The following is a 16,397-nucleotide window of genomic DNA, read 5'->3' on the forward strand; positions in this document are numbered from 1 at the left end:
TAGGGCATAATTTGCCAGGCCAGCTCATCTCGCCTCCCTTGCACCAGCTCAGGACGAGACCAGGTGCAACCAGAAAGGCCGTTGTGTCTAAGGAGATGGGTTGCGGCCTTGCAGGCAAGGAAGTGGGAGAGTAGCCGGGGTCTTCCGGGAGGGAGCAAGTGCTGGAAGCTCCTGGGTGCATCCAGCGCAGAGGGGGAGGAGAGGCTGGAGGAGATGTGCGGTCCCTTTAAGACCCCAACGCTCACTTAGCCAGAGAAGGGGGAGTGCAGTGGGGGCGCTGCGTGATGGGAAAGTAGCCGGCTGAGCCTCACACTTTCTCCCGATTTCTTAACTTTCGGGCCGGGGGAGCAGGAATAAAGCCGTTGTGCCGGGGCGGATAGGGGGTGCGTACTCGCAGCGGCTGCGTGCTTGCGGACTTCCCGCCTGCCCCAAGCAGCCGGCCTCTCGGGCCAAGTGGCGAGCGAGCGGGCGCCGGGCGGGCAGGTGGCCCCGGGCCGCCGCGCCCGCGCCTTGGCTCTGCCCCCCGGGAGCCGAACGAGCCGCAGCTCCCTCGTGGTGTGAGGGCGGTGATGTTTTTCCTCCCACCCACTTTTGAGTCCCCCCTCCCCCCTCGCACGCACTCTAGCTCTCGCCACAACCTGCGAGCCCCAGACCTCAGAGGAGCGCCCCGGGGAGCTCGGAGCGCGTGCACGCTTGGAAGACGGAGGAGGCCAGTGGCCAGGTCAGTGAGCAGTGCCGGGTGCCCGCTTTCCTTGCCTTCCTTTCCAGCCTTTGCACAGGTGGGGTATACTCTGTTGGCTGGAGCCGCTCCTGGAAGTTCCCCCAGGGCGCCTCGAACTCCCCCGACCTGCCACCCCAACTCGCTCTCGGGACCTGCCATTCCAACTCGCTCTCGGGTTTAGCTGCTAGCGGCCGGCCCGGCTGGAGGTGGGGCCCAGGGCGCCGGTCAGAGGCAACTTGGGGGCTCTGGATTCGAACTCATCACTCGCCACTCCCCGCTCGGCCTGCATATCTCTATGCTCTGGCGCTTTGGGGAGGCCACTTGGGTAGCTGCTAACTAATGGGTTTTGCAGTCCCTTTAGTTATCGCGTGTGTCCGGAGCCTCTTTTCTCGCTTGCTGAAGTGCTCTGGACCAGTGGGTAATTAATGCGTGCTAAAGTTAATGAAACAGGGCAGACAAGCGACAGGCTCCTCTATCCTCTGGACGTCTGCCTCGTCTTCCAGCCCAGACCACTGGGGTCAGAATTTGAGACGCTAGGCTCAGGAAGCAACGCACTATTGCCTGAGCTTAGGGCCTGGAAAGCCTCCCTTCTAGTCCCTCCCGGCCCTGCCACTCACTCTGTGGCAATAACTGTGTGAGAACAGGCAGTTGAATTCTCTGGGCTCCAGGGTGCCCATTTTGAAGGTGGAGTTGTTGTTGGGAATAAAATGAAATGATAGATAGCAAGGTGTTTTGCCAGCCAAATGCAAGGCATTGTTTGTCAGGCATAAGCCGTAATGAAGGCATCGACTCTGACAAGAGACACCCTGGGCTAGAACTGCCATTTTTCGGTGGTAACCCTCCACCAGTGAACTGAGCTTTTCTTGTTGGGTGATAGAGTGGGGAGAGGATTTAACTGATGGACACGGCCTGAGATCCAGTATCTTCTTATTGTTTGTCAGAAAAAGAATTGCTACCCTGGGGGCTGTCCCACAGATGATACTGAATGTGAGATTACAAGGTCAGTCAAGCCTCTAGGGAGGATTAAAGAGACACTGTGGGGCGTGAAGAACTGGCTGACATGTGCTCATCCTTTAGCCTTCCTTTGGGAATGTCTCCGGATTTGTTCTACCCAGGAGACCTCTTCTGAGACTGGTCGGACTCCTGACACTTAGGGCCCATATTGCCCTGCATTTACAGCTGGGCAGGAAGCCCTTGGTCCCTTTGCTTGATGCAAATGAACAATGTGAATGCTTGTTTCATGGAGGCACCTTAATGGATACATTTCCTTAGGTTCTGACATGCTTCTTGTTCTCTTGTAAAGCCCACTCTCCCTCCTCCCCTCCCCAGTGTTAGTTGCAGGGTTTTGTTTTCTTTGTGGCTTTCTTGTTGGAGCCTGGATCCCCCCAAAACACATCAATGGCTACATTTCTAAGTCACCTATAAAAGAGCCAAGTTCAATGGCACAACAGCCTGTGTGAAGCAGACAGAGAGTTAATGCAGAAATAACTCCAGTTAAGTGGGTCAAAGTATAATTTGAAAAATTAAGGACAGTTTGGCTCTTTGCAAGTATAAGAGTCGGCATGTTTGCTGAGCAATGCTTGCTTGTGTTTATTGCTGCAGTCCCAACAAATGTCTTGAACCCTTTCCCCAAAAGAAAAAGTTAAAGGGACAAAGAGAAATTGAACAGGGAGGAGACCTGGGGAGGGAACTCTTCTCAGTTTATGTTTCTGCTCAGAATACAAAGGCAGGACTTCAGGATCTTGAAATCAAAAGTGATTATTTATAAAGCGATTCGTTTTCTGATGTTCTCCATCACAGCCTGGGAGGCCACACAGATGACAGGAACGCCAAAAGAGATTGATAGCCCTCTCGTCACCAACTTTTTTATTTGCTCATAACATTATTTGGGACCCAAGAAAAGCAAAAAAAAATCCTCAGAGCTGTTTTCTTGCCAGCTTGAGTTATGAAGCAATGCTACTGTTCACCAAATCACCCAACCATTGTACAGGAAAAACAACCCTGTTGGTTCTTGCCTGGGGAGACCCAAAAACTGTGGTTTCAGAAATACCCCCTGAGATCCATATGTGATTGTGATGAATTGGATTTCCGTGATTAAAAAACGTTTCTCATTTGGAGGCTTGGGGGATAAGCTTATTAAAGTAGGCTCAGGAAGAGCCTACTAGGGTTGGTAGCTGCGTTAAATTGTTCATGGAAATGATTTGCTTTAAGGGATCCTGGTAGCCCTCAAAGGACCGTGATGTTCTGAGTGATTGAAGGTGGACCACAAGCTTACAGAGCGGACCAAGACGTCATAACTGAGGCCTTTGGAAAGCTAGGAACATGTCCTAGGAGAATTTAGTCCTGTTTAAGGAGCAGGGAGGAGGTAGAGAAGGCAGACGGATGCTGCAAATCCTGGCTGATAGCGCAAATTATTCTCTGCAATCAGTTTTTCTTCGGTTACATATTCATAATTTGAAACAATGGATTTCAAATTATCCATAGCATTTAAAGTTGGAACTGTGTCATCCACATCACTGCCCAAAGACAATTAAATTCTCCAGAATGGTCACCTTGCTTGCATTCCTTTCAGCTCTTTATACAGCATTTAGGTTGGACCCTCTGAAAAGATCAATGAGTTCAGTTCCCATCCAGGGTTAGCCCCAGATTGAAATGTGGTGTTTTTCGAATACTTAAATATTTTCAAATCACCCATTGGAAGACTTTTGCAAATTGTAAAGTCTGTGGAAATGACCTGTGACTGGATATGAGCTATGGCAAAGTTGCTGTGTTCTAAGGCTGAAAAAGTTTAAGATTTTCACCCCTGAGACTGGAAATGCAAGTCTCATATTTTTAAGAATTGTAGTTGCTTTGATTGTCTTTTTCATGGTGACCCAATGTGAGCATGTTACCTATGTAAATTTGCCTAATTTCCCTTAAAATGGCTCGTTTTAAATTTCCATTCCACAATGGGCTTCATGTGAGAGAAATATGTCTGAATCATTCAGGTGTTTAATTGCAGCCATTTGCTAATTACATCGCTCTCTTCCAACATCAGTAGCCAAACTGAAGATCCTTATAGATCTCAGAAGACACAGGAGGAACACTGATCAATTTGTGCCTCATCCCTGAAGGATAAATAATAATAGTAGTCTTGAAGCTAAGATTAGTTAACTTTCATTTCAGAAATTGTTTGGGTCTCATGCCTGTTATTTTTATCTTGTTTGCCAAAGTAGCCGTTTTGCAAACCCCAGTTTCCCTTTTCTCCCAAAGAAAATCTCTTGAGAAATCAACTTTAATTCCCTTAAAAAGGAGGATTTCAAAATTTATTTTTATTTTCCTATGACTTGCCTGTAAGGATTTAGCCTGAGCGTCGGATAGGAATGCATGTTCATCCGCTTGAATTTTCCCTCACAATCTTTGCAAGACAGGAGAGGCAAGTTCTCTTTCTTATGCAGGAAAACAATGGTTGCACTTATGTAAAATCCCCAGCACTTTTTTTTTCCTTAGCAAGTTACAAGCTTAAGCATCAATGATCTCCATCAGTTCCAGAGGATCTGTTTTAAGTCTTTTTTCTCCTTTCTTCCCAACAGCTTGAGTATACTGGGCCCTGAAAGTTTTGAGTTGCCTTTTGCAGTGGCCAAAATGAGAAAAAAGTGGAAAATGGGAGGCATGAAATACATCTTTTCCTTGTTGCTGTTCTTTCTTTTCCTAGAAGGAAGCAAAACAGAACAAGTAAAACGTAAGTGTCTTGAGTTTAAAAAATAAGATACTTTCTTGTAATTTCTTTGACAATCTGGTTATAATCTGTTGGGATCGTGATTTAGCCCAAATGTGGCCATGCCCTTATTCTAAGGGAAGAAAGTGAATGTTACTGGTTTATGCATGAGTTGATAAAAGAATGAGGGCTTTGAATTGAGCCAACTAAATTTGGGACTGTTTTTCTGATTATCATATAGTTTTCATCTCATAGAACACATGACACATTAGCCTATTTTCCTTTTCCTGTTCTAAACTGTACAAATCTCATTCCATTTTACGTAACTCTAGAAATATCTGACAGATGAGCTGGATTTTTTCCCAAATTTCAGACTCTTCAGCAAAGGTTTTCAGTTTATGAAAAAGAATAACACAGAAAAGGAAAAAAAAAAAGAAAAAGTAAAGCCGGCTCTGCCTGTTCTCTTATGCCGGAAAAACGAAGAAGGAAAAAACCTTCACAGGAACTGGATTCAGATGAAAAATCCTTTGAGGAAATTGAGATTCCAGGGACCATGAGCAAATTGGATGCCATTTATTGAAAGGAACGTACCCGCAAAGCCAGGGAATATTTCTAGAAAGTCAGTGATCCGTGTGATGGGCTAACACATTGGAGAAAGCAGAGTGGCAAGAAGGGGAGATAATTAAGCCTCCTTGCTGCGACATTTGGGAGATTTATGAGTAACCATTGACATCTCTGCTCTTGTTGGGAGCATTCTTCTGCCTTCACACAGTATGAGCCTCACCTTCATTGGGCCACTTGCAGTCACCTCTGAGGTGGACACTTGCTCTAAATTTGAAGGAAAACCCATAGCTCTAGTTCCCCTTTTTGGCTGCATTAAAAGAAGCTCAAAGTGGAACTGGTCCAAGAAGGGCATTCTCTGCTCCACTGAACTTATTCATGAGAAGGAACTGTGAAAATATTCTTGGTAGGAGCTGAAGCAGTATCTGAAGCCCATCACTTAAACATTTATCTCCTTTATCAGCATAAGTTAAATATATCAGGCATGAGTCTTGCTGACAGAGAACAGTGTCAAACCTATTCCATCATTGCGTGTGTTTCTGTCCCACTACAATTTTCATAGTAAACTTAGTCTTCTTCCTTGGAGAAATAGTGCTTTTGATTAGGTTTTTAAGCACGAGTGATCTGTGGCAATATCTAGTATGATTGGGCCATGAGAGGAAGTTTAGCAGGGCACAATATCAGCAGAGAAGCTTGGATCAGCCTCTCCCTTGTATTGTTCAAAGGACCTCCTTTTCCTTCCATTTGAATGTGTCATCCATTTCAGAGCCCTCCTCTTTCAGAACTCCTTCTTGATCAAGGGGATGTAGTAGAAAAGTTGACCATCCATTCTCAGCTCACTTCACAATCAGCTGGACTTAAAAGCCTTCCTCTCCTAGGAGGAAACTGCCCTTATGGCCTGTTACTGATGGCATCCTAGGGGAAGCTTGCAACTCTTAGAAGACCGTCTCTTCTGGGAAGCCTTCCATATTTATGAAGTCTTGAGGAATATTGTCTATGCAACTTAAAGCTTAATTGACAAACCAAAGAAAAATATGACTTAAAAACTCTTTACAGACCAAAAACTATCACTTTCTAACCTTTCCTACTGCCTATGAATTTGTCCCAAGCCCTTTTGGTATTCAATTGGTGTCGAAATGATTATGTAACAGATAGCCTAGGGCACCAGTTCTGGTCTAGTGTTTCAGGCTTGTAGTCAGATAATGAGGCTAATGTCATGGTCATTCTCTGAAGGAGCAGCTTAGCATCATTGTCTGTGACCGTGCCCAAAGTTAACTGTCTTGAAGATGTGTGCAAAGTTATCTCCACTAAAGGGGAAATCTCAAAGTATATGCCCTATGTACGTTGCCTTGATACACACACACACACACACACAATGCACACACACAGATTTATATTGCTGCTCTAACAGTGAGAAGTTAGAAGTGGTGGAAATGTCAATCCGTTGGGGAATGGTTACATAAATGATCCATGTAATGTACCATCATGCTTCCATTAAAAACACTGCTTATTGAAAATTCTGATAGCCCCAGAAAATGCATGTATTAACTTATTTTTAAATTTCTTATCTGAGCTTTATAAAAAATGTGTATCCCTCAACGCCCATCCTATTCCCCAGGGGTAACTATTGTTAACAGTTTGCTATGTGTTCTTCCAAACTCTTTGCTGTTTGTTATAAAAAGATACATACATATCTATAGGTTTTTTCCTTTTACAAAAATGGGATATTATATATTTTTTTCTGTAACTTGTTTTTATTCAGCAGTGTATCTAAGACATCCTTCCATGTCAGAACATTGCAATGTGACTACCATATTCTTTCTAATGCCTGCATAGTTTCCAGTTATATAAGTTTGCCATAGTTTGTTTAACCAGTCCCTATTTGTAGCTCTTTAGGTTTTTTTCAGTTTTTGCTATTATAAGTAAGGCTTTAATGAACACCTTTAGGCACTTAAGCATATTTGTGAGGAATTGTTAGGTTAAAGTATATGTTCTGTTTTAAGCTTCGTAACTACTGTCAAATTGTCTTTCGAAAAAGTTGTATCAATTTAGATTCCCACCGTCTATGTATGAGTGTCTATTTCTAATGCCTTCACCAAAAGTCTTATTAATCTTTGTATTTTAGGGCCAGTATTAGGGGAAATCATATTTCACTTTTACTGTGGTATTTTCCTATTACTGGAGCATCTTTTCAATTATTTTTTAATCCAGCTGTATTTCTTCACTGAATTACCTATTTTTCAGTTGGGTTGCTTGTCTTATGGATTTATAAAAGCTTATGTATTGACATTTTGTTATTTCAAATGTTATTAACCTTTTGTATTTCAAATCTTATTTTCCCAGTCTGCTATTTCGCTTTAAACTTTAAGTTGTATTTTCCCATACATAAGTTTTAAATATTTGTGTAGTCAGCTCTGTCACTCATTTCCTTTATGGCTTCTGGATTTCTTCTCATTCCTAGGAAGGTCTTTCCCGCTTCATATTCTTAGATTTTTTCTACTGCTTCCATAATTTGGAGTTTTACCCATAATTCTCTATTCCATCTGAAATTTATATTCATGTATGGTGTGTAGTAGGAAACTAATTTTTTTTTATCTGAGTGGTAGGTTCATGACTGTTATTTTTGTTCATCTTTGTGCTGCTTCTATTCATTCCAAAGTTTCCACAATTGGCAAGTATTACTTTTACAGCAAGGGAAACATCCTTTAAAGTAAAAGGACATCTAATTTCCCCTATTTTTACTGTCCAGTTCTAGAGAAGGGTAGATATGGATGTGGAAAAAGGAAAAAGAGTTAAAAAAATTGGGAAAACTTTAGGAAACGTGTAGTTATAAGGGTAATCAAGCTTCATGTTTCTCATTGCTGTCTGATACCATTTTACCCAAGGAAGCCAAAGATTCTGATCTTTCACTGGCTGACTTGAATGTAAGCTTCTAGGTCAAGGAGGGTGCTCTATAGCCTGCTGGCTCTCCTCGTGGGCATCAGAGTGGAATGAGGGAGTATGCTGTTGTGGTCAGAGATACTCACTTAGTTGATGTACAGTCCGAAGAGGTCTGGCAAAAATGCTTTATTTGTGGAAAGCTGTTTTCACAAGAAAAGGTAGAGGTGTGTGCTGCCACTTGCTAGTAGCTAATTAGCCATAGTCCATCACTTTCACAGGAGGGAAGACAGGCTCAGGAACCCAGGAAATACGGATGGTGCATTGCATTGGATGAATGAGCCATTTGTGGCTTATATAAAAGTTTGTTACTGTCCAAAATCAGCAAGGTTTGAGGTCTTTAGCTGGGAAAAGGTCTTTCTGTAACTCCATTATGCTCTGTTGTTAAAGTTGTAGTCAAAGAGGCCAGGAAGCTCTTTTGAAGTTCAAAGGAGCGTAATATTCAGTGCATAATATTCATGCAAATATGAGACAATTGGGCTGAAGAGTTTGCCTCTTTTGGCAGATCTAACTTTGGTAATGAACTCTTGATCAAAGTAAGGTGGAAGAATTGAGTTGTTAGAAATATTCAATTATGTATTTTGAATGGACCAGCCTGTGCCAAGTCTGGCAAAGGTTCTGGGCAGAGAAATCATTCGTGTGTTTTATGGAGTCCATTCCTGCTTTATAAGGTGAGTTAGCTGGATCTTCCAAGGGACTAGATTTCACTCATTTTTATCCTCAGGAGAAAAGCTTCCAACATTCATTTTTGGCTAAAAATGGGCCTCTGAACTTCTCAGGAAGGGCGAGTCACCAAAAGATTGAAGAGAAGGAAGAAGATACTTAGAAAAGTTAAGACATGTGAAGCATGGCCTTATGGAGCCTACCTAGAGCCTCTCTATTGTGGAAGCCAACAAGAAAGGCTTGAGTTTTCCTCCTCCAGATTCTTACTTGGACATTTGAGGTGATTATTTGACAATAGGAAGAAGCAAGGAAAAGAGTAGACCTATTCACATCTTAGAAGTTTAAGTAGGTAGAAGTAGAATATAGGAAGAATACCTTAAAATTAGATTGCTTAATGTTTTCAAGGTACATTCTTAATTATTTTTTATGTTGGGGGAGCCAGTGGGGTTGAGTATGGAGGCTCCAAAGTCAGCTTAGATCCAAACCCCAGCTCCATGACTTTCTTATGTACCTTGAGAATGTTACTTAACTTCTCCAGCTTTAGTTTTCTTATTAGTACAAAGGGGGAAATAATAACACAGTGGCCATCAACATGGTCATTTGAAGAATAAATGAGATTGTGTATATCAAGTGCTTTGCAACAGTGGCTGGCACATAGTTAGCTTTAAATAAGTGGTAGCTATTAGAGTAACTCTCTTGCAAGTCAAGTGATATTATCACCTTAATTTTTAGATGAGAAACTTGAAACCCAATGAGGTCAAGTGATTTTGTACAAGGACAGACAGCAAATCCAAGCCAGGGCCAGAACTAAGACCCAGGTATCCAAATTCCGTGTTGCGTTCACTACACCAGATTGCCTCTAGCAATTCTCTGAGAAAGCCAGTTCATTCTCTTGAATAGAAGCCCAGTCCTTTGCACATGGCAGCCACTTAACACATAAGAGATGATCCAAGTGAATGAATAAAGAACTTTGTAACCAGAATTCCTGAGAGAGACAGTATACTATTTGAGAGTTAAAAGACAGAGATTAGGAGTAAAGTTATTCATGAACCTAAATAAGCTAAGCCAAAGGAAATTTGTGAGGAAGGTTAAAAATATGTGCCTTTATGTCCATGCTTCTTAGATTTCCCTGACTTCTCAGTAGGATTGGAATGTCCTCATAGTCTAATGGAAAGAGGACTGTGCTTTAAGTCAGGAGACCTGGTTTCTGGTCAGTTCTGTTGCCTGCTTTGTGGTATTGGTTGAATCATTCATGCTCTTTGAACTAAAGATTCTCCATTTATAAACTGAGAAAAATTCTTGCTTTCTGGACAGCAAACGAAAGGATGCTAGAATAGGGAATTGGGAAGTAGGACAAGGGAAACCAAGGCTCTGGCTTTAGGTATTTGGAGCATACCTGGACTTTTATCATTATCACAAGTTCGTTGCAAAGAGTGTTTTATTCACTTAAGATTTATAGCTTGCCTGCTTCTAAAAAGATTAGAAACGGGTTATATATGAAAGAGTAGTTGCAAGACAACATTTTTAAAGATGAAACAAAATAGAGGCCATCTGAAGAAAGTAGAAAGAGTAAATATTTTTAATACTTGGTTTAGTACGTTATAATATTCGCACTCTAAATTGGACTTATGCTTCCTGAAAGGATAGAAAGAGAAACTTTGAGTTTGTTGGCAAGAGAAAATTACAGTTTCATCTACAGAGATTTATTTCCTCTCTCCTACCCACTCAAACAGTATTGATCATGGGATGTTTGAATAAGCACCTTGTGGGTGGTATAAGGACACCATGTATAACCTTGTTTCCATAGAAGAAAGAAGAATTGTCTGTTTGGCATTTCTTTATTGACCCTCTGTAAAGGAAGAGGACAAGTATTAAATTATAACTCAGTAAAGGTCTTTTATAAGTGCTAAGGAAATGTGGTTCAGGTACTTTTGGATGATCTAAGTTAATTGAAGGCTAGAACATGGAATTGTTTAACAAATGGGTGTTTAATATGTCTAGAGACTAGATTGTCAATTATCAGATGCCCTAAGCAAGCTTTATAAGACGAAGCACTGTCTTACAACCACTTTGGTTTATTATGTCAATTCACAGTTGATTCTCTAAAACGCACCTGTAGGGGAGATATATCCCATGTTGTCTGAAGTGAAGCTGGACGTTTTAGATACCAGTGTCAGGGCATGCCAAGTTGATTCTGTTGTGAAAAGTTCAAGAGCAGAACTTGAGTTCTTGACCAAACAGAAAGTGGACCTTGGGGCCGGCCCCATGGCTGAGTGGTTAAGTTTGCGTGCTGCGCTGCGGCGGCCCAGGGTTTCGCTGGTTCGGATCCTGGGTGTGGACATGGCACCGCTCGTCAGGCCACGTTGAGATGGCGTCCCACATGCCACAACTAGGACCTGAAACTAAGATATGCAACTATGCACCAGGGGGTATTTGGGGAGATAAAGCAGAAAAAAAAAAAAAGATTGTCAACAGTTGTTAGCTCAGGTGCCAATCTTAAAGAAAAAAAGACAGTGAACGTCTAAGCAGAGACTTGTGCCACTGAGGTGCTGATAGGAAGAACAATTTGTTTTTGCAAACGAGAGCTTTGATTTTTGCCCAAAGTCCTATGCCAAATGACATTTAAGAGACGGTTTTAACCAGAAAAAGATTCAGGTCAGGTTTCATCAGCTGAGCAGCCTTTCTGTAAAAGGATCTCGCCATGGCCTCATAGTAAAGACTAACAAGAATACCATCAAATCCCAGTTATCAGTGCTGATGGAAGATAGAAGGGCACAATAAATTGAAATTTCATGAAAAATCTCCAGTTCTCATCTTAGCCAATTATGTCGCCTTGCTCGACGATCAAACCTCTTTGAAATATGGACCCTTTTCTTCTCATTGGGTTTGCCCACCTGCTAGTAGAAAGGGCAGGTAGTGGGAGGGCTATGCTGTGCATAGGCTACTCAATATGTATTGAATTGAATTAGTTTTGGGCAAATGATCCAACAAGTAGGAATAAGATAATTAGCTCCTGGATAAAAAGGAATAAGCTGTATGCACAGGATGGAGAATTTGACTTCTTCCTAGCTTTCCTCTTTCACTGGCTTCCACAGCCTGGAAGTGAAGTCTTAAAGCCCTGAGGAAATCTACTGGAGACTTCAATTCTAGAAGCCCAATTGCTGGAGATATAGGAGACTTTTTTCCCCTGTAACTACTATATCTTGCCCTTCTTCCATTCTGTTTCAAGTTTAATAAATGAAAGAAGGACTTATGAGTTTAATTTTTTCTTCATTATTATAGCAGCCTTTTAAAAAAATAGTTAAAAAGGAATTTGTTGACTTGATTTGTCCACTCATATAATGGACAGCAAAGATTCATCTCTCCCTTTGCACTGATGTATGTGTTATAATAAAATAAATATTATTGTGATACTTACATGATGATGTGTCTACAATAATAGCTCTTATCAAAAACAATCATGGGAATGCTTTCTTGCTTTTAGACTGGTGGTGAAACTACTGACCTTTTGACCTCGTCCTGGGTGCTACACAGTAATGATTGGGCAAAACATTGGTGGCATAGTGGCACATCTCTGTTGTTTACTTTTTGTCATCTTTCTTCTGGTTAACAGCGGCCCCTAAAGTACCAGGAATTGCCACTTCGAATTAGGGCCAGCTGAACCATTTGAAAAACAGCTACAGTGATGCAGGTTGAAGATCCATCTCAAATGTTAATTGGAATTCCTTTGGGACCAAGTTCTACTCACAGATGCCATTAGTTAGTGATAAGACATGCATTCTCCAGCTGGTATCTCTCAGTTATTGGCAAGCGATAAACTTACTTTTCTTGCCTGTATCTCCTAGAAGTTGAGGAGGCATCATTGTTTCAATAAGATCAGCTCACTTGTGCTTGTCCCAGATGATATACTGAGACTTTAAGTGTGGTTGATTATGCCACGTAACTCATTAAATTCTCTCCTGGGTGATGCCAAAAACTTTTTAAATGTTCAGAATTAGCATGTACTGAAATTGACTTTATCATAGTTTCTGAAAATTGATAATTGTTCAGCAGACTCATCGAACGATCAGCTATAATTGTGCTAACCAATCTTGGACAACCGTTGTAAAACAGATCTTAAAGATTATAGTGTTTACTTTTGATATGTACTTGAAAAAAAACAGTCAGCAATTGCAGACGCATTGTTTAATATCTCCAAAGGCATCACTGTTCATCTCCTTGCCTGCCTCCAGTTCCTGAATTTGCTCCTTCCAGGAGTTTGTAGATTTCTGTCTACAGTCTGTCTGTTTGGGCATAATTGGCCAAATCTCATATTGCTGAGATAATAGGACCAATGCACTTGATGAAAGACCATTATGTTTGCATTTAGGGTCAGATTTCTATCAGAAGTTAGTGTTTGAGTAAGATAGTTTTATCCTCAAGAAGCATAGTTTACAAGACACTGGTACCAGAATATGGGATAAATGCCATGTGACTATTATGAGAAAAGTGCTGTTAGGTTTAAAGAGAGTGAAAAAGAGCTTTTAGCTGGTGTAATCTATCTTCACAACTAGATTTCATACCCCTTGACAGCATGGGTACTATTTTATACTTTATGCTTTATCACTGCGATGGATACAAAAAAATGCAAAATAACGTCTGCCAGCTGTACCATTTTGTATAGTCTATTTGAGTATGACTTGACTTCACTACAGCCAACAGTGAATCAGTCTTTAAAATTAAAAATTTTAAAGAATCAGTCTTTAAAAGGTAATCAAAGCTGCATATCAAAAATAGAGCAGAAGGGTAATTTGAGAAAAGTTTAGGCAAGGATGTGTGGAAGCCCTTTATTTTCCAAGCTCTAAAAGTGGGTGACCTGCACCTTACAATTTTGTAGCAGGAGAGGCAGAATTCTGTAGTGGTTACAGTCCTTTGTTCTGAAGCCAGACTACTTTGAATCCCAGCTCCATACCTTGACCAGTCATGCCAACTTAAGCAAGTTACCAAACCTCCCTGTGCCTCAGATTCCTAATCTGTAAAATAGGGCTAATAATGGTACCTACCTTGTAGGGTGTTTGTGAGAATTTAGTGAATTCATATCTGTAAAACTCTTGGAACAGAACCTGGCTCAGAGGAAGTGCTCGACAAATGTTAATTGTTATTATCACCATTCTTATCTGGCTCCATGTTTTTTAGGATGTGGTTCCTGGCTGCTTTTTACACTTATCATCTACATCTTAGGCTTTGAGGCAAATTTGGAGCAGGGAAAATTCATTTCACTCAATTTTCACACTTTTTCTAAGAATGCTCTTTAAGAGGCTGAATTTGGGAGAAATGGAAGCTTTTGACTGAAACAAGTTATTTGGATTGTCTGTGGTTTTCATGAATAATGGTGAGCTCAGATGTATTGAAAGGATCCATTTAATAGTGTCCAAGAAATAACCTGTCTTAAAGATATTTCAGAGAAGAGATAGCAACTTGCTTAAAAGTGATAGATAAAGAATACTCTCCTTGTGGCATCAGTATATACTGCTCCATTGGAAAGAGATTTTCCCGCAAGTTAGAATCTTTAACAGTTTGGATGTGAGTTTTAAAAATATGTAAATTTTGAAACTCAGATTTTGATAGCTTGTCTTATTTTAGTGCTTGCTTAGTCTTTCAGAGGTCTTTATCTTTTATCATCCCATTTCTTTTTCATCAAGTAAGAAAGGGGTAAATCACCCAACTATGCAGATCACATAGCTGATAGTGAAAGCTCATCCAATTTCATATTTTAAGTGGGTAGATCTGATGTCAATCTCTGAGGAGCTAATCCAAGCAAGCAAAATAATCCAGAATCAAATGCATAATACACAAGGTTCCATCTTACTTTGCAGTGTGGATTTAAATCTGCAAAGTAACTTCTAGTTTACCTCCATTCAAGTATTAGTGGCTGCAGACTCATACGAGTAGGCTGTTTATGCTAGCCTGATAACAACATGTTAGTAGCGCCCTTTGTGGATTTGCTTCTAAGAATTTCAAATTATTTCTGAAATGTCTAGATAAGTTGTATATGTGAAATACAAATCACTCAGGTGTTTATCAGTAAGATTATAAACTTGTAGAGAAAATCACTCTCCTCTCACCAACATCTGGAATGTAGTGAAAGCTGCCTCATTTAGATGTTTGTCTTGGGAAATTCAGGATTGTCTCTCATCAATTAAAGATGCTGGAATTGTTAAAATATTTCCTGCTCCATTCTAGAATATCATGGAGCAGAAGTCTAATTTGTGTATATACCAAGAAAATTGTATTTCTAAGACTTGGCTGAAAAACATACAAGTTCTACCTAAAAAGTAATTCTTATTTCCTGAGTTCTTTCACTTCATAAATGATTTTGAGCATCTACTATGAGAAATATAGATTAATATAACAATGTTAACAATAATGGTAATGTCATAAAAGGGGAAATAAGAATAGTTACTAACAATGAGTACATATTCAACCTTCCTGATAAAGAAAGAAATATTGGTTCCATTTCCCCCCCACCAAATCGGCAAAGTTTTAAACAAAATATTCAGTGTTAGGCATTCTCACCCACTGCTAATGGGATGGTAAATTAGCATAGCTTTTCTGGAAGGCAGTTTGATAATATAGCCCAAGAATTTGAAAGCATTCAAAACCTTTGACCCAATAAATCTACTTCTGAGAATTTATATTAAGAAAATAACCAGTGTTTCATGTAGAGGTTTATATATACAAGGATGCTTATCATGGATTTTTTTAAAAGAAATAAAAAGAAGCAACCTAATATGCCCAAATAGGGGATTGGTTAATAAATTATGGTTCAACTGTGTTGGTATAGAATCATGTCACTGGGGATGAGGTATGGGGAAATATTTAATGGCACAAAAATTTTCATGATATGTTAATTTTAGAATATAGTTTACAAAGTGCAAGTACTATATGTTGTTAATTTTGTAATAAAACCTTTTTATACACAATGTGTAGAAAAAAGACTAGAAAGAGCTTCTAGTTTCTGACCTGACATGTAATGAGCATAGAAGTTGTCACTCCCATTGTCACAAGAAAAAAGCTGAAGGAACTGAAAAATCAGTCTTAATCCTCTTAAATCCATCAGAATATTGAGGTCGCAGGGCAAACCACCCTGTGTTTTTTATTCTGAAAACTGGAAACATGGGTGAATTCAAAGAATCACCACTGCTGGATCCTGGTAGGAGTACTTAGAGGGTAATTCACTAATTGCTGGAGAAGAAGCATGTACTAGCTTGAGAGAGGAAAAGTCCTTTTTGTGAGTATTTTGAGTTTTATCTCTTAGAGCCCCACAGGTTCTCAAGGTAGAGATTGGAGAAAAATTCCTTTCTTTTTCAGGCAGGGGAGGGAAAAAGTAACCATTCTAAAATAAGCCCAGAGCTTTTTGTTCTCTTTAACTAAGGACTGCCCTCAAGGGAAATGATTTTACCACAGCCTAACTGATTGATATTTTATCAGAGCTTAACCAACCTGGGAGAGAGAGATACCCAACTCCACTAGCTTTCCTGTCTCACCTATACTAGTGGGAGGGAGAAAAGCTAATAAGAAGTTTTGAAGGTTGTATGTAGCTCAGGGAAACAGGCTCACTGAAAGACTGAGAGCTGATCATACAATTATAGAAGGCTTCTCCTTCCCTCACAATTTACCACCACATCAATAGGGCCCCTATATAATCATAGGTGATTACCACTGAAAGAACTGCAAGCTTCAGACACTATTTAAGAAGGAGTATCTAGGGAATCCTAAAAACAGCAGGAGGGAAATAAACAAGGACATTAGTGCAGATTTTAGCCTCTGACACTCCGG

At 40.5% G+C, this 16,397-nt stretch overlaps 1 protein-coding gene across 4 annotated transcripts in view; it reads left to right on the plus strand.

Moving 5' to 3' along the window:
* The first annotated feature begins 342 nt into the window (after window positions 1-342).
* The window catches only part of CHRDL1 (chordin like 1), a 110,039-nt gene continuing 93,984 nt past the window's right edge, over window positions 343-16,397 (plus strand). For 2 of the 4 annotated variants that reach the window (XM_046673560.1, XM_046673563.1), the window contains exons 1-2: window positions 344-721; window positions 4,294-4,442. In XM_046673560.1, the coding sequence (XP_046529516.1) occupies window positions 570-721; window positions 4,294-4,442 (301 nt within the window). In that variant the 5' untranslated portion in view covers window positions 344-569. Of the gene's footprint in view, window positions 722-4,293; window positions 4,443-16,397 lie in introns of all 4 variants that reach the window. The other 2 variants (XM_046673562.1, XM_046673561.1) reach the window with 2 other exon arrangements.

The sequence above is a fragment of the Equus quagga genome, chromosome 10, assembly GCF_021613505.1.
Source record: "Equus quagga isolate Etosha38 chromosome 10, UCLA_HA_Equagga_1.0, whole genome shotgun sequence".
NCBI lineage: Eukaryota > Metazoa > Chordata > Mammalia > Perissodactyla > Equidae > Equus > Equus quagga.